Raw genomic sequence first — 21,646 nt, forward strand, 5'->3', positions numbered from 1 at the left:
CTCCCTGGTCTCTAACTCTCCCTCCTCCTCTCCTCTTGTCTCCCTGGTCTCTAACTCTCCCTCCTCCTCCTCTCCTCTTGTCTCCCTGGTCTCTAACTCTCCCTCCTCCTCTCCTCTTGTCTCCCTGGTCTCTAACTCTCCCTCCTCCTCCTCTCCTCTTGTCTCCCTGGTCTCTAACTCTCCCTCCTCCTCTCCTCTTGTCTCCCTGGTCTCTAACTCTCCCTCCTCCTCTCCTCTTGTCTCCCTGGTCTCTAACTCTCCCACCTCCTCCTCTCCTCTTGTCTCCCTGGTCTCTAACTCTCCCTCCTCCTCCTCTCCTCTTGTCTCCCTGGTCTCTAACTCTCCCTCCTCCTCTCCTCTTGTCTCCCTGGTCTCTAACTCTCCCACCTCCTCCTCTCCTCTTGTCTCCCTGGTCTCTAACTCTCCCACCTCCTCCTCTCCTCTTGTCTCCCTGGTCTCTAACTCTCCCTCCTCCTCTCCTCTTGTCTCCCTGGTCTCTAACTCTCCCTCCTCCTCCTCTCCTCTTGTCTCCCTGGTCTCTAACTCTCCCACCTCCTCCTCTCCTCTTGTCTCCCTGGTCTCTAACTCTCCCACCTCCTCCTCTCCTCTTGTCTCCCTGGTCTCTAACTCTCCCTCCTCCTCTCCTCTTGTCTCCCTGGTCTCTAACTCTCCTCCTCCTCCTCTCCTCTTGTCTCCCTGGTCTCTAACTCTCCCTCCTCCTCCTCTCCTCTTGTCTCCCTGGTCTCTAACTCTCCCTCATCCTCTCCTCTTGTCTCCCTGGTCTCTAACTCTCCCTCCTCCTCTCCTCTTGTCTCCCTGGTCTCTAACTCTCCCTCCTCCTCCTCTCCTCTTGTCTCCCTGGTCTCTAACTCTCCCACCTCCTCCTCTCCTCTTGTCTCCCTGGTCTCTAACTCTCCCTCCTCCTCCTCTCCTCTTGTCTCCCTGGTCTCTAACTCTCCCTCCTCCTCCTCTCCTCTTGTCTCCCTGGTCTCTAACTCTCCCTCCTCCTCTCCTCTTGTCTCCCTGGTCTCTAACTCTCCCTCCTCCTCTCCTCTTGTCTCCCTGGTCTCTAACTCTCCCTCCTCCTCTCCTCTTGTCTCCCTGGTCTCTAACTCTCCCTCCTCCTCCTCTCCTCTTGTCTCCCTGGTCTCTAACTCTCCCTCCTCCTCTCCTCTTGTCTCCCTGGTCTCTAACTCTCCCTCCTCCTCTCCTCTTGTCTCCCTGGTCTCTAACTCTCCCTTCTCCTCTCCTCTTGTCTCCCTGGTCTCTAACTCTCCCTCCTCCTCCTCTCCTCTTGTCTCCCTGGTCTCTAACTCTCCCTTCTCCTCTCCTCTTGTCTCCCTGGTCTCTAACTCTCCCTCCTCCTCCTCTCCTCTTGTCTCCCTGGTCTCTAACTCTCCCTCCTCCTCCTCTCCTCTTGTCTCCCTGGTCTCTAACTCTCCCTCCTCCTCTCCTCTTGTCTCCCTGGTCTCTAACTCTCCCTTCTTCTCTCCTCTTGTCTCCCTGGTCTCTAACTCTCCCTCCTCCTCCTCTCCTCTTGTCTCCCTGGTCTCTAACTCTCCTCCTCCTCCTCTCCTCTTGTCTCCCTGGTCTCTAACTCTCCCTCCTCCTCCTCTCCTCTTGTCTCCCTGGTCTCTAACTCTCCTCCTCCTCCTCTCCTCTTGTCTCCCTGGTCTCTAACTCTCCCTCCTCCTCTCCTCTTGTCTCCCTGGTCTCTAACTCTCCCTCCTCCTCTCCTCTTGTCTCCCTGGTCTCTAACTCTCCCTCCTCCTCCTCTCCTCTTGTCTCCCTGGTCTCTAACTCTCCCACCTCCTCCTCTCCTCTTGTCTCCCTGGTCTCTAACTCTCCCTCCTCCTCCTCTCCTCTTGTCTCCCTGGTCTCTAACTCTCCCTCCTCCTCTCCTCTTGTCTCCCTGGTCTCTAACTCTCCCTCCTCCTCTCCTCTTGTCTCCCTGGTCTCTAACTCTCCCTCCTCCTCTCCTCTTGTCTCCCTGGTCTCTAACTCTCCCTCCTCCTCTCCTCTTGTCTCCCTGGTCTCTAACTCTCCCTTCCTCCTCTCCTCTTGTCTCCCTGGTCTCTAACTCTCCCTCCTCCTCCTCTCCTCTTGTCTCCCTGGTCTCTAACTCTCCTCCTCCTCCTCTCCTCTTGTCTCCCTGGTCTCTAACTCTCCTCCTCCTCCTCTCCTCTTGTCTCCCTGGTCTCTAACTCTCCCTCCTCCTCTCCTCTTGTCTCCCTGGTCTCTAACTCTCCCTCCTCCTCTCCTCTTGTCTCCCTGGTCTCTAACTCTCCCTCCTCCTCCTCTCCTCTTGTCTCCCTGGTCTCTAACTCTCCCTCCTCCTCCTCTCCTCTTGTCTCCCTGGTCTCTAACTCTCCCTCCTCCTCCTCTCCTCTTGTCTCCCTGGTCTCTAACTCTCCCTCCTCCTCTCCTCTTGTCTCCCTGGTCTCTAACTCTCCCTCCTCCTCTCCTCTTGTCTCCCTGGTCTCTAACTCTCCCACCTCCTCCTCTCCTCTTGTCTCCCTGGTCTCTAACTCTCCCTCCTCCTCCTCTCCTCTTGTCTCCCTGGTCTCTAACTCTCCCTTCTCCTCTCCTCTTGTCTCCCTGGTCTCTAACTCTCCTCCTCCTCCTCTCCTCTTGTCTCCCTGGTCTCTAACTCTCCTCCTCCTCCTCTCCTCTTGTCTCCCTGGTCTCTAACTCTCCCTCCTCCTCTCCTCTTGTCTCCCTGGTCTCTAACTCTCCCACCTCCTCCTCTCCTCTTGTCTCCCTGGTCTCTAACTCTCCCTCCTCCTCCTCTCCTCTTGTCTCCCTGGTCTCTAACTCTCCCTTCTCCTCTCCTCTTGTCTCCCTGGTCTCTAACTCTCCTCCTCCTCCTCTCCTCTTGTCTCCCTGGTCTCTAACTCTCCCTCCTCCTCCTCTCCTCTTGTCTCCCTGGTCTCTAACTCTCCCTCCTCCTCCTCTCCTCTTGTCTCCCTGGTCTCTAACTCTCCCTCCTCCTCTCCTCTTGTCTCCCTGGTCTCTAACTCTCCCTCCTCCTCCTCTCCTCTTGTCTCCCTGGTCTCTAACTCTCCCTCCTCCTCCTCTCCTCTTGTCTCCCTGGTCTCTAACTCTCCCTCCTCCTCTCCTCTTGTCTCCCTGGTCTCTAACTCTCCCTTCTCCTCTCCTCTTGTCTCCCTGGTCTCTAACTCTCCTCCTCCTCCTCTCCTCTTGTCTCCCTGGTCTCTAACTCTCCCTCCTCCTCTCCTCTTGTCTCCCTGGTCTCTAACTCTCCCTCCTCCTCCTCTCCTCTTGTCTCCCTGGTCTCTAACTCTCCCACCTCCTCCTCTCCTCTTGTCTCCCTGGTCTCTAACTCTCCCTCCTCCTCTCCTCTTGTCTCCCTGGTCTCTAACTCTCCCTCCTCCTCTCCTCTTGTCTCCCTGGTCTCTAACTCTCCCTCCTCCTCTCCTCTTGTCTCCCTGGTCTCTAACTCTCCCTCCTCCTCTCCTCTTGTCTCCCTGGTCTCTAACTCTCCCTCCTCCTCTCCTCTTGTCTCCCTGGTCTCTAACTCTCCCTCCTCCTCCTCTCCTCTTGTCTCCCTGGTCTCTAACTCTCCCTCCTCCTCTCCTCTTGTCTCCCTGGTCTCTAACTCTCCCTCCTCCTCCTCCTCTCCTCTTGTCTCCCTGGTCTCTAACTCTCCCTCCTCCTCTCCTCTTGTCTCCCTGGTCTCTAACTCTCCCTCCTCCTCCTCCTCTCCTCTTGTCTCCCTGGTCTCTAACTCTCCCTCCTCCTCCTCTCCTCTTGTCTCCCTGGTCTCTAACTCTCCCTCCTCCTCTCCTCTTGTCTCCCTGGTCTCTAACTCTCCCTCCTCCTCTCCTCTTGTCTCCCTGGTCTCTAACTCTCCCTCCTCCTCTCCTCTTGTCTCCCTGGTCTCTAACTCTCCCTCCTCCTCCTCTCCTCTTGTCTCCCTGGTCTCTAACTCTCCTCCTCCTCCTCTCCTCTTGTCTCCCTGGTCTCTAACTCTCCTCCTCCTCTCCTCTTGTCTCCCTGGTCTCTAACTCTCCCTCCTCCTCCTCCTCTCCTCTTGTCTCCCTGGTCTCTAACTCTCCCTCCTCCTCTCCTCTTGTCTCCCTGGTCTCTAACTCTCCCTCCTCCTCCTCTCCTCTTGTCTCCCTGGTCTCTAACTCTCCCTCCTCCTCTCCTCTTGTCTCCCTGGTCTCTAACTCTCCCTCCTCCTCCTCCTCTCCTCTTGTCTCCCTGGTCTCTAACTCTCCCTCCTCCTCCTCTCCTCTTGTCTCCCTGGTCTCTAACTCTCCCTCCTCCTCTCCTCTTGTCTCCCTGGTCTCTAACTCTCCCTCCTCCTCCTCTCCTCTTGTCTCCCTGGTCTCTAACTCTCCTCCTCCTCCTCTCCTCTTGTCTCCCTGGTCTCTAACTCTCCTCCTCCTCTCCTCTTGTCTCCCTGGTCTCTAACTCTCCCTCCTCCTCCTCTCTCCTCAGAAGATCCTGGGGGAGTCGGTGGGGAGCACCAGTCCATCCCAGGAGCTTCGCTCTGCCCTATCCCCCCACACCAGCAGCTTGCTGGGCCAGCTGGAAAGCAGAATCAAGGATCTGAAGGTATGGCTGAGAGACACAGAGCTCTACATCTTCAACTCCTGTCTGAGACAGGACACAGAGCAGGACCTGCAAGCCTCCACCCAGCTGCAGCACTTTAAGGTAGAGACTGGCCACTGCACACATGCACACACACACACACACACACACACACACACACACACACACACACACACACATCCAGAGTAGATGAAGGCCCCCCGTGCATAACACTGTCATAACACTACTACTGAGCTGGGTCTAACTGTCACCTGGTCTGGGCTGTAGGGACAGCTAGAGAGACACTGACTACTGGGCAGAAAGACTGAAGGTGAAATGATACAGATATCAAGTGATCAAATACAAAAGTATGAAATACTATCAAATATGTCTTTGAGTGTCTGGGTTTTACTTCAAGTACAGTAATACTGTATATATTTGTAATGAAATGAATACTAGAGAAAATAAAGCTGTTTTAAAGCTAGCAAATCTGAACAAAACTATTATTTTACTTTAAAAAGCTGGAGGAACGAAACAGGATATTAATCAGACCGAGTCAAAACACAGGTAGTAGAGTTAATTACCTTTATCCCACTGAGTGACTGTGACCGTTACAGAGAAGGAATTTTAAATATATACAGAGTTGACACTGAGAGAAATAACACTTTATAAAAAATAATAATTTTCTTTTGATAAGATGTCACACAGAACAGAGGGGAATAATTGGTTTATTGGAGAGAAAAAAAAGCCAGGGGGAAAACTATTAGAAATATTGATAACTGCAATTTGTATGGACAGAAGATCCGTGGTACTAAATAGAGAAAGTGCATCAAATATTAAATAAAAAAGAAACCTGTGCATTTAACGATCATCTATCTGTTATGACAGTTCTGCTATAAATGGATTGAATATCCAGACTTGGCCCCATTACAGTTGGGCTGAACACAGCCCAGCAGGAGACAGAGCTTAGTCAGTCAGTCAGTCAGGTATATACTGTTCAGTTATGTAGTTCATTAGACTAGACTACGCTAGATCCACTGGAAGGACCGCAGTCACATCCACTTTATACCCTCCTCCATGGAAAGATATGGAAACCTGGCAGGATAATGAAGAGGACACGGCAGCTAATACCTTATGAATAACACCCATTCATCCGCACTAATGTGAGAAAGCAAACACATAACCTCAACGTGATTATAATACTATCAATAAGGACATTTCTCATTAGTCAAACAGTCGATGTAATGGCGGCTATTCTGACTCGTCAGACATCAGATGTATGATGAAAACTACAAGCGTTGGGTAGGTTGAGTCCAGCCAGTCAGTCGGGTGTGTGTGTGTGTCCACTAATGAGTCTCTTCACCATCACCTGTCTGCTCCCCATTAACGCCTGATGAGGATGGTTTGGCTCTTCTCTCACGTGAAGCTTCGTACTCAGACAGCCCCTCTAATGTGGTTAGCACTTGGTAAAGAACAGGAATTCCTTATTCCTTATCATGGAGAAAATATTGATATTATATCATGTTTGTCACATTTTATTAGCTGGACGCCGGCCGGCCAAAGCCTAGCAATTGTAGCAGCTCAGAGCAGGGGCTGTAGGGAGATGGTCGGTCAGAGAGAGGAGGGTGGAGGGGTGCAGATGGACCCAGACCAGGTAGGGAGATGAGAAGAGATTGGGCCGGACCCCCCAGGTGAGGCCTGGACCCCATGTTGGCTTCTAGATCAGAAAACAAAGTAGAAACTGACATTAGAGCTGATATCTCTAAATCTATGGTGGCATCTCACTGCTCTCAGAGGTTGGAGGAGATAGGGGGATGTCACTGCAGTCTGTCCAACAGAGAAAACCCCCACTTTGAACAAGTCGGTAATCCATTTCTCTAGTAGAAAAATACTAAAAATAGAAATTAGGTTCTGGTGAGATTGAATAAATGGGATGGTTTGATTCTTGCTGTGCAGGCCAAAGTTTGACCTCAATGAAAATGGGGGCTTCTTATGGGGAGAGATTAAAATTAATTAGATCTCTTTGGTTGAGATGGTAGGAGGGAGGAATTCAATGTGATCAAGTATGCAGGAGGAGATAATTGTGAAATAGAACATTCTACGTCTTCCTCAGTGACATATTATCAATGTAATCCTTTTTAAAACATTTCGTTTTACAACAGATTATGGGGGAGTATGTTTGGTTTGTGGGCAAAATACAAATTCCTTAATGCCAAAGCTTGGCATGTAATCTGTGGGAATGTTTCCTAACTGATAGGCAATGTTTAACCTTCAAAAGGAAGAAGTAATATGGTAAAGAGACCGAGACAGACAGTGGTGGGAGAAAGGTGTTATTAAATGGAAAATGTGAAGTACGCAGCAGACTAAATTGAACTGTCTGGCCCCCCAGAGCAGTCCGGACACAATAGAGCCTAATTTTAAATGTAGTCCCCCTCTGGGAAGTCTGCGATACCATATCTGAAAAACCTTTCAATTCAATTAAACTGGGGTTATAGTATAGCTACATTATGAAGACCTCTTCTACTGGTTTCTCATTAATGCTGCTGTGTGTATGCTACAGTCCCCTGTACCTCAGTTGGTAGAGCATGGCGCTTGCAACGCCAGGGTTGTGGGTTCGTTTCCCACGGGGGGCCAGTATGAAAATGTATGCACTCACTAACTGTAAGTCGCTCTGGATAAGAGCGTCTACTAAAATGTAAAATGTAGCAGTGGATGTTGGGATGCTGTTCAATAAACTACTGTGTATTGGCTCGCTGGTGAATCTTGCTTGGTTTGCTTGCATTGAGGCATCTTCGATTTATCTGGAGCATGAGCTCTCGTCTTCCTACAACATCTTCAACCACACTAACAACAAGGGTATTTTGATAATATAGTGGCTATGCCATTACACTTATTGAATTGGGATTCCAAGTTAATATAAAATGGTGCTAGTTATCATAATAAACCTCCACACTTCACTTGCACAATTAACATTCCAATGATGTATTAGTGTAGGTTTTAGCCAACAATTTATGTCAGAACATTTAGATAGGAATCAACAGGGGGGCAGTTAGTTAGGATTTTAAAATGACTGAAGCACGTTATACACCCCCCCCCCCCCCCCCCCCCCCTAACTATTTGTCAATTAGTCTATTACCCAAGCTAATTCCCTGACAGATACCCAGGTGTCTTCCTAATGTTGTATGAGTTGTTTGGGAGAGAGAGAGACCGAGAGAGAGAGAGAGAGAGAGAGAGAGAGAGAGAGAGAGAGAGAGAGAGAGAGAGAGAGAGAGAGAAAGACAGAGAGAGAGAGAGATGGAGAGAGAGAGAGAGAGATGGAGAGAGAGAGAGAGAGAGAGAAAGACAGAGAGAGAGAGAGTGAGAGAGAGAGAAAGAGACAGCGACAGAGACAGAGAGACAGAGACAGAGAGACAGAGACAGAGACAGAGACAGAGAGAGGATGAGCGGTAGAAGCTGTAAGTGACAGAAACAAATGGAGCTGGAGGCACTGAGTCTGAGCTATGGGAATATGTGTGTCGGAACAAGAATTCATTACACTCATTTGCGATAACAAGTGCTTGTGATTTTAATTGACTTAATCAACAAATATAATTAATCTGAGATTTGTAATTAATGGTAATTGATTGAATATCCACTGCGTCACTGTCAAAGTTAAATCCCCATTTCTGGTACTTTCTACTGGAGGGCATCTAGTTTATCCTTGGCGTCTCCATGTTGTCCACATCTATTAAAAACGGACAGATTGAGGAAATAAAGCAGAGAAGGAGGAGTGTTGATCCGTTACAGAACAACAAACAACATTCTGTGACATACACTCTGAGCAAAACGACAAGAGAACACAATGTCTCCGCTAGTCTGGCTGTAACATGTTGCTATTTTGAGGTCTCTTTCATTTTTATAATGTCATATCATGGAGTAGTACTTCTCTCTGACACTTCAAGTGGATTGCATTTGGGAAAATGTAACCAAAATCTTGCCCTTTCCTGGTTTTACTGTATGGAAAGAGGATGCATCGAGACAGAGACCTAGGTCTCCATTTCACTGTGCTGTTATTTGCCTGGAATTACTGGAATTACTGTACCAGCTCTCCCACATGAAAAAATGATTTGTATTGTAGTATTCACGGTAATGTTTTTGCGAATGTAGTATACTGTAGTATGAACTGTAGTGTTTTTGCAGACGTTACTGTATTATTTACAATGAATAATACCGTGAATAATTTAGTCTTTACTGTAGTATACTGTAATATTTACAGTTAACTATAGTATCAGTACTGTAGTCAAATAAAACTGTAGTATATACTATAGTAATGAATGTTGTGTTTTTGTGGATTGTAGTATACTGCAGCATTTACTGTAGTGTTTTTGCGGACTGTAGTATACAGTAGTATTTATTGTAGTGTTTTTGCAGACGTTACTGTAATATTTACTATAGTGTTTTTGTTTTATTGTCTTTGACATAGAAGTGGAGGCTTTCTCCTTCAGGAAACCTACTGGATAAATACTAAAAGAGCACATTTTCTATAACATGTAGGTAGGTAGGACTGGGGTCTGAACGGATAGTTCAGAGCTTCTGCTCTTTTCTATAAACTGTAGGGAACACAATATATGGTCTCTACTTCGTATGTATGTTTGTCATTTATGGGTGGCACAAATTGTGATATGGGGGAGGGGAATGGGCAGGGTATATGCAAATTAAATACTGTAGTATTTACTGTAGTTAAAAAAGTGTTGTGTTTTTGCATACTGTAGTGTTTTTGTGGATAATACTGTAGTATTTAGAGTGTATTGTATTTTACAGTATACTACAGTTTACTATAGAATTCTATAGTAAGTACTGTAGTATTCTATAGCAAACTGTAGTATTATTTAATGTGGGCTGATAGGAATGAAAATTTGCAGATTAATACAGTCGTGGTCAAAAGTTTTGAGAATGACACAAGTGTTGGTCTTCACAAAGTTTGCTGCTTCAGTGTTTTTAGATATTTTTGTCAGATGTTACTATGGTATGCTGAAGTATAATTACAAGCATTCCATAAGTGTCAAATGCTTTTATTGACAATTACATTAAGTTTATGCAAAGAGTCAATATTTGCAGTGTTGACCCTTCTTTTTCAAGACCTCTGCAATCCGCCCTGGCATGCTGTCAATTAACTTCTGGGCCACATCCTGACTGATGACAGCCCATTCTTGTATAATCAATGCTTGGAGTTTGTCAGAATTTGTGGCTTTTTGTTTGTCCACCCGCCTCTTGAGGATTGACCACAAGTTCTCAATGGGATTAAGGTCTAGGGAGTTTCCTGGCCATGGACCCAATATTTCTATGTTTTGTTCCCCGAGCCACTTAGTTATCACTTTTGCCTTATGGCAAGGTGCTCCATCATGCTGAAAAAGGCATTGTTCGTCACCAAACTGTTCTTGGATGGTTGGGAGAAATTGCTCTCGGAGGATGTGTTGGTACCATTTTTTATTCATGGCTGTGTTCTTAGGCAAAATTGTGACTGAGCCCACTCCCTTGGCTGAGAAGCAACCCCACACATGAATGGTCTCAGGATGCTTTACTGTTGGCATGACACAGGACTGATGGTAGCGCTCACCTTGTCTTCTCCGGACAAGCTTTTTTCCGGATGCCCCAAACATTCGGAAAGGGGATTCATCAGAGAAAATGACTTTACCCCAGTCCTCAGCAGTCCAATCCCTGTACCTTTTGCAGAATATCAGTTTGTCCCTGATGTTTTTCCTGGAGAGAAGTGGTTTCCTCGCTGCCCTTCTTGACACCAGGCCATCCTCCAAAAGTCTTCGCCTCACTGTGCGTGCAGATGCACTCACACCTGCCTGCTGCCATTCCTGAGCAACCTCTGCACTGGTGGTGCCCCGATTCCGCAGCTGAATCAACTTAAGGAGATTGTCCTGGCGCTTGCTGGACTTTCTTGGGCGCCCTGACACCTTCTTCACAACAATTGAACCTCTCTCCTTGAAGTTCTTGATGACCCGATAAATGGTTGATTTAGGTGCAATCTTACTAGCAGCAATATCCTTGCCTGTGAAGCACTTTTTGTGCAAAGCAATGATGACGGCACGTGTTTCCTTGCAGGTAACCATGGTTAACAGAGGAAGAACAATGATTTCAAGCACCACCCTCCTTTTAAAGCTTCCAGTCTGTTATTCTAACTCAATCAGCATGACAGAGTGATCTCCTGCCTTGTCCTCGTCAACACTCTCACCTGTGTTAACGAGAGAATCACTGACATGATGTCAGCTGGTCCTTTTGTGGCAGGGCTGAAATGCAGTGGAAATGTTTTTGTGGGATTAAGTTCATTTTCATGGCAAAGAGGGACTTTGCAATTAATTTCAATTCATCTGATCACTCTTCATATCATTCTGGAGTATATGCAAATTGCCATCATAAAAACTGAGGAAGCAGACTTTGAAAATTAATATTTGTGTCATTCTCACTGTATACAGTAGTAACACAAGATGGATTCAGATTCCCCTGTATATAGCCTCGTTATTGTTATTTTATTGTGTTACTTTTTATTTTATTTTTTACTTTAGTTTATTTAGTAAATATTTTTTAAACTCTTTTTTCTTAAAACTACATTGTTGGGTAAGTAATGATTTCACGGTAAGGTCTACACCTGTTGTATTCGGCGCATGTGACAAATAGAATTTGATTTGATTTAATTTTATCAGGCCTTTGATAGAACACAGTGATAGAACACTGTGATAGAACACTGTGATAGCACACTGAGAAGGACCTGATGAGCTCTAAATACTCATCTCTAATAGGGTGCATCCCAAATGGCACCTTATTCCCTATACACAATACACTACTTTTGACCAGGGCCCTATGGGGTAGTGGACTATATAGGGAATAGGGTGTCATTTGGGAATCAACTATAGTCATTTCTTATAGTCATCTCTAACAGCCTCTAGATTGTATTACCAGACAGCTGATCCTGAGATTCCTTTATTAAAAAGCACCTGATAAATGTAGATCGATGTAGATTTTTTATTTTTTATTCTGATTTTTCAGGGGGTGCTAGAGCACCCTCAACACCCGTACTTCCCGCAGCTATGTGGGCTGGACAATTCAGTTCAGTTGAGAGATGGCTCTTTTTGGTTTGGTTTGGTTTTGTTGTCTTTTTTGTTGGGGGTTTCTGATATCAGGATAGGGACAATAGAGCAGCTTGGAGAGACGCCAGGTTCTCAGCAGCGCTGACTGGTAGCCCTTCCCGACTCTCGGCCTGAAATGGACTCATTGTATGGTTCTCTCTCTGCATACAGGGGGAAAGAAGGCCACTCCACCAGTGCTCCATGTATTTAGAAAAGCTTTTTAGCAAATATTGGCAGACTATACCCCTAGCCTCTGTGTCAATAAGGCTAAGACTCAATGGGGAGGAGAAATCAGTTTATGAAACCCAGAAATGCAGAAAGAATGAGGCCGGAGTCTGAAAATGTGAAAAGCTCGATATTGCAATGCAAATGTGAAAAGCATTTAGCATACCATGCAATCTCCATAGACAAACATTTGCAGTAAAATGGCCTTACTGAAGAGCTCAGTGACTTTCAACGTGGCACCGTCATAGGATGCCATCTTTCCATTTTTGTGCCCTGCTAGAGCTGTCCCGGTCAACTGTAAGGGTAGTTATTGTGAAGTGGAAATGTCTAGGAGCAACAACGGCTCAGACGCAAAGTGGTAGGCCACACAAGCTCACAGAATGGGACTGCCGAGTGCTGAAGCGTGTAGCGCGTTAAAATAATCTGTCCTCGGTTGCAACACCCACTACAGAGTTCCAAACTGCATCTGGAAGCACTGTCAGCACAAGAACTGTTCGTCGGGAGCTTCATGAAATAGGTTGTCATGGCCGAAAAGCCGCACACAAGCCTAAGATCATCATGCATTGACTGGAGTGGTGTAAAGCTCGCTGCCATTGGACTTTGGAGCAGTGGAAACGCATTCTCTGGAGGGATGAATCACGCTTCACCATCTGGCAGTCCGACGGACGAATGCTACTTGCCCGAATGCATAGTGCCAAGTTTGGTGGTAAAGGAATAGTAGTCTGGGGCTGTTTTTCATGGTTTGGGCTAGGCCCCTTAGTTACAGTGAAGGGAAATCTTCACATTCTAGATGATTCTTTGCTTCCAACTTTGTGGCAACAGTTTGGGGAAAGCCCTTTCCTGTTTCAGCATGACAATGCCCCTGTGCACAAAGCGAGGTCTATACAGAAATGGTTTGTCGAGGTCGGTGTGGAAGAACTTGACTGGCCTGCACAGAGCCCGGACCTCAACCCCATCGAACACCTTTCGGATGAATTGGAACACTGACTGTGAGCCAGGCCTAATCGCCCAACATCAGTGTCCAACTTCACTAATGCTCTTGTGGCTGAATGGAAGCAAGTCCCCGCAGCAATGTTCCAACATCTAGTGGAAAGCCTTCCCAGAAGAGTGGAGACTGTTATTGCAGCAAAGGGGGGACCAACTCCATATTAATGCCCATGATTTTGGAATGATATGTTTGACGAGCAGGTGTCCACATACTTTTGGTCATGTAGTGTATATGTGTGTATTGTTCAGTCATCTGTCTGTTGTCGAGGGGCCACTGACTCTCTAAACCCTAAAACTATGGCTGTTGTACATTGTACAGGATAACTTTATCACTGACAACAACCATCGCCCTTTGTCTCAGAACAGTCATTGCATTTTGCGATCACATTACCTGTTTAAAAAGACCAGGAAGGCCTGTAAATATATGCAAAACAGGGTGTTTAATATTTATTGGAAAATGTAAAGAAAATGTAAGGGAATGCTTTGCAGAGCGAGCAGGATTTACATAAATTGTTCTCCCAATGTTTCTGTCCTATTGCACACAGACGGAAAGTAGCTCTGGTTCTCTAGTCGCTATCATTGCTGCATATTTAAAAAGGGGGGTCTTGGCCTGGGCCACACACACACGTAGTCAGGGGAGTAGTGACGGTAATTGGGCGGTAGTGATGGTAGTCAGGGGGGTAGTGTGGGTAGTCAAGGGGTAGTTAGAGTAGTCAAGGTAGTGCGCGAGTAGTCAGGGGGGTAGTGAGAGTAGTCAGGGGGGTAGTGAGGGTAGTCATGGGGGTAGTGAGGGTAGTCAGGGGGGTAGTGAGGGTAGTCAGGGGGTAGTCAGGGGGTAGTGAGGGTAGTCAGGGGGGTAGTTAGAGTAGTCAAGGTAGTGCGAGTAGTCAGGGGGGTAGTGAGAGTAGTCAGGGGGGTAGATAGGGTAGTCAGGGGGTAGTGAGGGTGGTCGGGGGGTAGTCAGGGGGGTAGTGAGGGTAGTCAGGGGGGTAGATAGGGTAGTCAGGGGGTAGTGAGGGTGGTCGGGGGGTAGTCAGGGGGTAGTGAGGGTAGTCAGGGGGGTAGTGAGGGTAGTCAGGGGGGTAGTGAGGGTAGTCAGGGGGTAGTGAGGGTAGTCAGGGGGGTAGTGAGGGTAGTCAGGGGAGTAGTGAGGGTAGTCAGGGGGGTAGTGAGGGTAGTCAGGGGGTAGTGAGGGTAGTCAGGGGGGTAGTGAGGGTAGTCAGGGGGGTAGTGAGAGTAGTCAGGGGGGTAGTGAGGGTAGTTCCTGGTCGCCCCTGAACTGTGGCTGTGGAGTGGAATGGAGGGGCCAGGGTTGTGTCTCAAATGGCACCCTATTAGTAGTCAGGGGGGTAGTGAGGGTGGTCGGGGGGTAGTCAGGGGGTAGTGAGGGTAGTCAGGGGGTAGTGAGGGTAGTCGGGGGGTAGTGAGGGTTGTCTGGGGGTAGTGAGGGTAGTCAAGGGGGTAGTGAGGGTAGTCAAGGGGTAGTGAGGGTAGTCAGGGGAGTAGTGAGGGTAGTCAGGGGGGTAGTCAGGGTAGTCAGGGGGTAGTGAGGGTAGTCAGGGGGGTAGTGAGGGTAGTCAGGGGGGTAGTGAGGGTAGTCAGGGGGGTAGTGAGGGTAGTCAGGGGGGTAGTGAGAGTAGTCAGGGGGGTAGTGAGGGTAGTCAGGGGGGTAGTGAGAGTAGTCAGGGGGGTAGTGAGGGTAGTCAGGGGGGTAGTGAGGGTAGTCAGGGGGGTAGTGAGAGTAGTCAGGGGGGTAGTGAGGGTAGTCAGGGGGGTAGTGAGAGTAGTCAGGGGGTAGTGAGGGTAGTCAGGGGGGTAGTGAGAGTAGTCAGGGGGGTAGTGAGGGTAGTCATGGGGTAGTGAGGGTGGTCAGGGGGTAGTGAGGCTAGTCAGGGGGGTAGTGAGGCTAGTCAGGGGGGTAGTGAGGGTAGTTCCTGGTCGCCCCTGAACTGTGGCTGTGGAGTGGAATGGAGGGGCCAGGGTTGTGTCTCAAATGGCACCCTATTCCCTATTTAGTGTACTAGTTTTGACCAGGGCCCATAGGGAATAGTGTGCCATTTGGGACACAGCTTGGTTCTGGGTTGCATTAAGCCACATCTAAGAAGCAGTAGGGAAAAGAAACACTGCTTTAAAGAGAATAATAAAATGCATATTTTAAAACCCCACATTTGGATGCTTTATAGAGAGAGAAAAAATGTATGATAGCCATATTAAATTAAGTTCATTAGCAGGTTTTGGGGTGTTAAATGGTTTGACAGCTTCGTCTAACTCTTTGAACTATGAAGACTTGTACACACATACTGGTATTCATGAGTTCTTCTCCTGAGTCCTCCACTCCCCACCTAAACATGTTGCCAATTAATATGGTTACAAAGGCTACTGTAACTGGTCCTCTTAAACCCTACTGTACACTAATGGGAAGTTGTGAGCAATGTACTTAAGGTAAAAAAAATTTTTTTTTTAAATGTAAAATGTAAATTGACACTCTCTCTCCTTCTTTTGCCTTTCCCCTGCCTCTGTCCCCTCTATCTCATTCCCCCCTCCACTCTCCTCCCCCTCCAGTCTCTGTGTCTGGAGGTGCGTGGGAGGCGTAAGGGCATGTCCTTGGTACTGAGGCTGTCCCAGCGGCTGCAGGAGGAGCAGGCGCAGCAGAGCAGTCCAGACTCAGAGCAACAGGCCCTGCAGCTGCTGACCGTCAACCTGGAGCGGCGCTGGGAGGCCATCATCATGCAGGTGCTGCAGTGGCAGACCCGCCTCCGGAGGGCCCTGGGGACAGATCAGGTGAGACCTCACACCCTGCATGGCACCACACGGTTCAAATACTATTAATATTGACCTGACGCAATAGGGGAAGAGGGTGGAATATGTAATATACAGTCCATTCAGAAAGTATTCAGACCCCTAGACTTTTTCCACATTTTGTTACATTATAGCCTTATTCTAAACTGGATTACATTGGGTTTTTTCTCATCAATCTACACACAATAACCCATAATGACAAAGCAAAAACAGGTTTTTATACATTTTGATGATGCTGCCACCACCATGCTTCACCGTAGGGATGGTGCCAGGTTTCCTCTTTATTTATTTATTTATTTCACCTTTATTTAACCAGGTAAGCAAGTTGAGAACAAGTTCTCATTTACAACTGCGACCTGGCCAAGATAAAGCAAAGCAGTGCGATAAAAACAACAACACAGAGTTACATATGGGGTAAAAAAACATAAAGTCAAAAAATACAACAGAAAAGATATATACAGTGTGTGCAAATGTAGCAAGTTATGGAGGTAAGGCAATAAATAGGCTATAGTGCAAAATAATTACAATTAGTATTAACACTGGAATGCTAGATGTGCAAGAGATTATGTGCAAATAGAGATACTGGGGTGCAAAAGAGCAAAATAAATAACAATATAGGGATGAGGTAGTTGGGTGGGCTAATTTCAGATGGGCTGTGTACAGGTGCAGTGATCGGTAAGGTGCTCTGACAACTGATGCTTAAAGTTAGTGAGGGAGATAAGAGTCTCCAGATGGCCTGGAGCCAGTGGGTTTGACGACGAACATGTAGTGAGGACCAGCCAACAAGAGCGTACAGGTCACAGTGGTGGGTAGTGTATGGGGCTTTGGAGACAAAACGGATGGCACTGTGATAGACTACATCCAATTTGCTGAGTAGAATGTTGGAGGCTATTTTGTAAATGACATCGCCAAAGTCAAGGATCGGTAGGATAGTCAGTTTTACGAGGGCATGTTTGGCAGCATGAGTGAAGGAGGCTTTGTTGCGATGGGACGTGATGCTTGGCATTCATGCCAAAGAGTTCAATCTTGGTTTCATCAGACCAGAGCATCTTGTTCCCCATGGTCTGAGAGTCCTTTAGGTGCCTCTTGGCAAACTCCAAGCGGGCTGTCATGTGCCTTTTACTGAGGAGTTGCATCCGTCTGGGCACTCTACCATAGAGGCCTGATTGGTGGAGTGCTGCAGAGATGGTTGTCCTTCTGGAAGGTTCTCCCATCTCCACAGAGGAACTCTGGAGCTCTGTTAGAGTGACCATCAGGTTCTTGGTCACCTCCCTGACCAATGCCCTTCTCCACCGATTGCTCAGTTTGGCCGGGCAGCTTCAATGCTGCAGACATTTTTTGGTACCCTTCCCCAGATCTACGCTTCGACACAATCCTGTCTCGGAGCTCTACGGACAATTCCTTCGACCTCATAGCTTGGTTTTTGCTCTGACATGCACTGTCAACTGTGGGACCTTATATAGACAGGTGTGTGCCTTTCCAAATCATTTCCAATCAATTGAATTTACCACAAGTGGACTCCAATCAAGTTGTAGAAACATCTCAAGGATGATCAATGGAAACAGGATGCACCAGAGCTCAATTTCGAGTCTCATAGCAAAAGGTCTGAATACTAATAAGGTATTTTTGTTTTTTTATTTTATTTATAAATGTGCTAAATTTTGGTTATTGTGTTTAGATTGATGAGGATTTTTTTTATTTAATCCATTTTAGAATAAGGCTGTAGCGTAACAAAATGTGGAAAAAGGGAAGGGGTCTGAATACTTTCCGAAGGCAATGTGTATGTAACATTTACCACCACTCAGACCAGGTGACTCAGCCTGGCCCCGCATGGCAGAAATCATACAGGTCTGACTGTAAAGACACCTAGTCCAGGGATGTTTGACCACTCCTCAAGAGACCTGGGTGTCTCCTGGTTTGCTCATTTAACTTCAAAATGTAGCGCTTGGATACAGCTGGTCATGTGGATATACTCTGTACATGTATGTACTAGCAGCTAGCCAGCTATACATTCTGTTTCAGTCATAAAGGTTCAGTTTATGCCCTCTAAAGAAGCTCCACAACTCTAGAACAAGCTCCTGAGTGGCGCAGTGGTCTAAGGCACTGCATCGCAGTGCTAACTGTGCTACTAGAGATCCTGGTTCGAATCCAGGCTCTGTCGCAGCCGGCCGCGACCGGGAGACTCATGGGCGGCGCACAATTGGCCCAGCGTTGTCCAGGGTAGGGGAGGGAATGGCCGGCAGGGATGTAGCTCAGTTGATAGAGCATGGCGTTTGCAACGCCAGGGTTGTGGGTTCGATTCCCACGGGGGGCCAGTATAAAAAAAAAAAAAAAAAAATATGTATTCACTAACTGTAAGTCGCTCTGGATAAGAGCGTCTGCTAAATGACTTAAATGTAAATGTAAAATGTAGAACAAGCTATTTATGAGTGGTATTATTCCTCTCAAAATGAGCTGTCCAGGGGTAAGTTATTTAGGCCAGCGACAGAGAAGGAAATGTAGTGCACTGTAATAATAGTGATGTATACTGCACGGAAAGTGGCTGTGGTACATTTGGATATACAGTGGGGAGAACAAGTATTTGATACACTGCCGATTTTGCAGGTTTTCCTACTTACAAAGCATGTAGAGGTCTGTAATTTGTATCATAGGTACACTTCAACTGTGAGAGACGGAATCTAAAACAAAAATCCAGATAATCACATTGTATGATTTTTAAGTAATTAATTTGCATTTTATTGCATTACATAAGTATTTGATACATCAGAAAAGCAGAAATTAATATTTGGTACAGAAACCTTTGTTTGCAATTACAGAGATCATATGTTTCCTGTAGGTCTTGACCAGGTTTGCACACACTGCATCAGGGATTTTGGCCCACTCCTCCATACAGACCTTCTCCAGATCCTTCAGGTTTCGGGGCTGTTGCTGGGCAATACGGACTTTCAGCTCCCTCCAAAGATTTTCTATTGGGTTCAGGTCTGGAGACTGGCTAGGCCACTCCAGGACCTTGAGATGCTTCTTACGGAGCCACTCCTTAGTTGCCCTGGCTGTGTGTTTCGGGTCGTTGTCATGCTGGAAGACCCAGCCACGACCCATCTTCAATGCTCTTACTGAGGGAAGGAGGTTGTTGGCCAAGATCTCGCGATACATGGCCCCATCCATCCTCCCCTCAATACGGTGCAGTCGTCCTGTCCCCTTTGCAGAAAAGCATCCCCAAAGAATGATGTTTCCACCTCCATGCTTCACGGTTGGGATGGTGTTCTTGGGGTTGTACTCATCCTTCTTCTTCCTCCAAACACGGCGAGTGGAGTTTAGACCAAAAAGCTTTATTTTTGTCTCATCAGACATTTTTTTTTTTTTACATTTTTAGTCATTTAGCAGACGCTCTTATCCAGAGCGACTTACAGTTAGTGAATACATTTTTTTTTTTTTTTTATACTGGCCCCCCGTGGGAATCGAACCCACAACCCTGGCGTTGCAAACGCCATGCTCTATCAACTGAGCTACATCCCTGCCGGCCATTCCCTCCCCTACCCTGGACGACGCTGGGCCAATTGTGCGCCGCCCATGAGTCTCCCGGTCGCGGCCGGCTGCGACAGAGCCTGGACCACATTACCTTCTCCCATTCCTCCTCTGGATCATCCAGATGGTCATTGGCAAACTTCAGATAGGCCTGGACATGCGCTGGCTTGAGCAGGGGGACCTTGCGTGCGCTGCAGGATTTTAATCCATGACGGCGTAGTGTGTTACTAATGCTTTTCTTTGAGACTGTGGTCCCAGCTCTCTTCAGGTCATTGACCAGGTCCTGCCGTGTAGTTCTGGGCTGATCCCTCACCTTCCTCATGATCATTGATGCCCCACGAGGTGAGATCTTGCATGGAGCCCCAGACCGAGGGTGATTGACCGTCATCTTGAACTTCTTCCATTTTCTAATAATTGCGCCAACAGTTGTTGCCTTCTCACCAAGCTGCTTGCCTATTGTCCTGTAGCCCATCCCAGCCTTGTGCAGGTCTACAATTTTATCCCTGATGTCCTTACACAGCTCTCTGGTCTTGGCCATTGTGGAGAGGTTGGAGTCTGTTTGATTGAGTGTGTGGACAGGTGTCTTTTATACAGGTAACGAGTTCAAACAGGTGCAGTTAATACAGGTAATGAGTGGAGAACAGGAGAGCTTCTTAAAGAAAAACTAACAGGTGTGTGAGAGCCGGAATTCTTACTGGTTGGTAGGTGATCAAATACTTATGTCATGCAATAAAATGCAAATTAATTTCTTAAAAATCATACAATGTGATTTTCTGGATTTTTGTTTTAGATTCCGTCTCTCACCTGCAAAATCGGCAGTATATCAAATACTTGTTCTCCCCACTGTATGGGCTAGACGTCCCAAATGGTACCCTATTCCCTATATAGTACGCTACTTTTCACCAGAGCCCAGAGGGTAGTGCTTTATATATGGAATAAGGTGCAATTTGGTACGCGGCCTTGCATATGTATACATATGCATATGTATATTTTGTATACATCTGGCCCTTCATTGGACACTGTGTTAACAAACCTCCAAACGAGCTTCAACGCCATACAACACTCCTTCCGTAGCCTCCAACTGCTCTTAGACACTAGTAAAACTAAATGCATGCTCTTCAACCGAACGCTGCTTGCACCCGCCCATCCGACTAGAATCACTACTCTCGGCGGGTCTGACCTAGAGTATGTGGACAACTATAAATACCTAGTTGTCTGGTTAGACTGTAAACTCTCCTTCCAGACTCACATTAAGCATCTCCAATCAAAAGTTAGATCTAGAATCGGCTTCCTATTTCGCAACAAAGCCTCCTTCAAACATGCCCTCGTAAAACTGACTATCCGACCGATCCTTGACTTTGGCGATGTCATTTCCAAAATAGCCTCCAACACAAATTGGATGTAGTCTATCACAGTGCCATCCGTTTTGTCACCAAAGCCCCATATACTACCCACCATTGTGACCTGTATGCTCTTGTTGGCTGGCCCCCACTACATATTTGTCGCCAAACCCACTGGCTCCAGGTCATCTATAAATCACTGCTAGGCAAATCCCTGTCTTATCTTAGCTCACTGGTCACCATAGCAACACCCACCCGTAGTCTGCGCTCCAGCAGGTATATCTCACTGGTCATCCCCAAAGCCAACACCGCCATTCCTTCCAGTTCTCTGCTGCCAATGACTGGAACAAACTGCAAAAATCTCTGAAGCTGGAGACTCTTATCTCCCTCACTAATTTTAAGCGTCAGTTGTCAGAGCAGCTTACCGATCACTGCACCTGTACACAGCCATTCTGAAATTAGGCCACCCAACTACCTCATCCCCATATTGTTATTTATTTTGCTAATTTGCACCCCAGTATCTCTATTTGCACATCACCTTTTGCATATCTATCATTCCAGTGTTAATACGAAATTGTAACTATTTTGCACTATGGCCTATTTATTGCCTTACCTCCATAACTTACTACATTCGCACACACTGTATATATATTTTCTGTTGTATTTTTGTCTTTATGTTTTGTTTACCCCATATGTAACTCTGTGTTGTTGTTTTTATCGCACTGCTTTGCTTTATCTTGGCCAGGTCGCAGTTGTAAATGAGAACTTGTTCTCAACTTGCTTACCTGGTTAAATAAAGGTGAAAAAAATTATTGACAACATTATATACACCCAGCCGAGAATACAGAGAGCTCGTCCAAAATGGCACCCTATTCCCCATTGGCCCTGGTCAAAAGTAGTGCACTATGTAGGTCAGCGTTCCCCAACTCGGTCCTGGGGACCCCAAGGGGTGCACGTTTTGTTTTTTGCCCTAGCCCTACACAGCTGATTCAAATAATAAAAGCTTAATGATGAGTTGATTATTTGAATCACCTGTGTAGGGCTAGGGCAAAATCCAAGACATGCACCCCTTGGGGTACCCAGGACCGAGTGTGG

The 21,646-nt window shown here is 47.0% G+C and overlaps 1 protein-coding gene across 1 annotated transcript in view; it reads left to right on the forward strand.

Moving 5' to 3' along the window:
- Positions 1 to 21,646, forward strand: part of LOC311102973 (A-kinase anchor protein 6-like) — a gene marked incomplete at both ends in the record, with an annotated part of 205,347 nt that overhangs the window by 170,670 nt on the left and 13,031 nt on the right. Inside the window, 2 exons of the mRNA XM_084144478.1 lie at positions 4,468 to 4,683; positions 15,450 to 15,668. Of these exons, the coding sequence (XP_084000604.1) occupies positions 4,468 to 4,683; positions 15,450 to 15,668 (435 nt within the window). The remainder of the gene's footprint in view (positions 1 to 4,467; positions 4,684 to 15,449; positions 15,669 to 21,646) is intronic.

The sequence above is a fragment of the Coregonus lavaretus genome (genome assembly GCF_964263955.1).
Source record: "Coregonus lavaretus genome assembly, chromosome: 27".
NCBI classification, from domain to species: Eukaryota; Metazoa; Chordata; class Actinopteri; order Salmoniformes; family Salmonidae; genus Coregonus; species Coregonus lavaretus.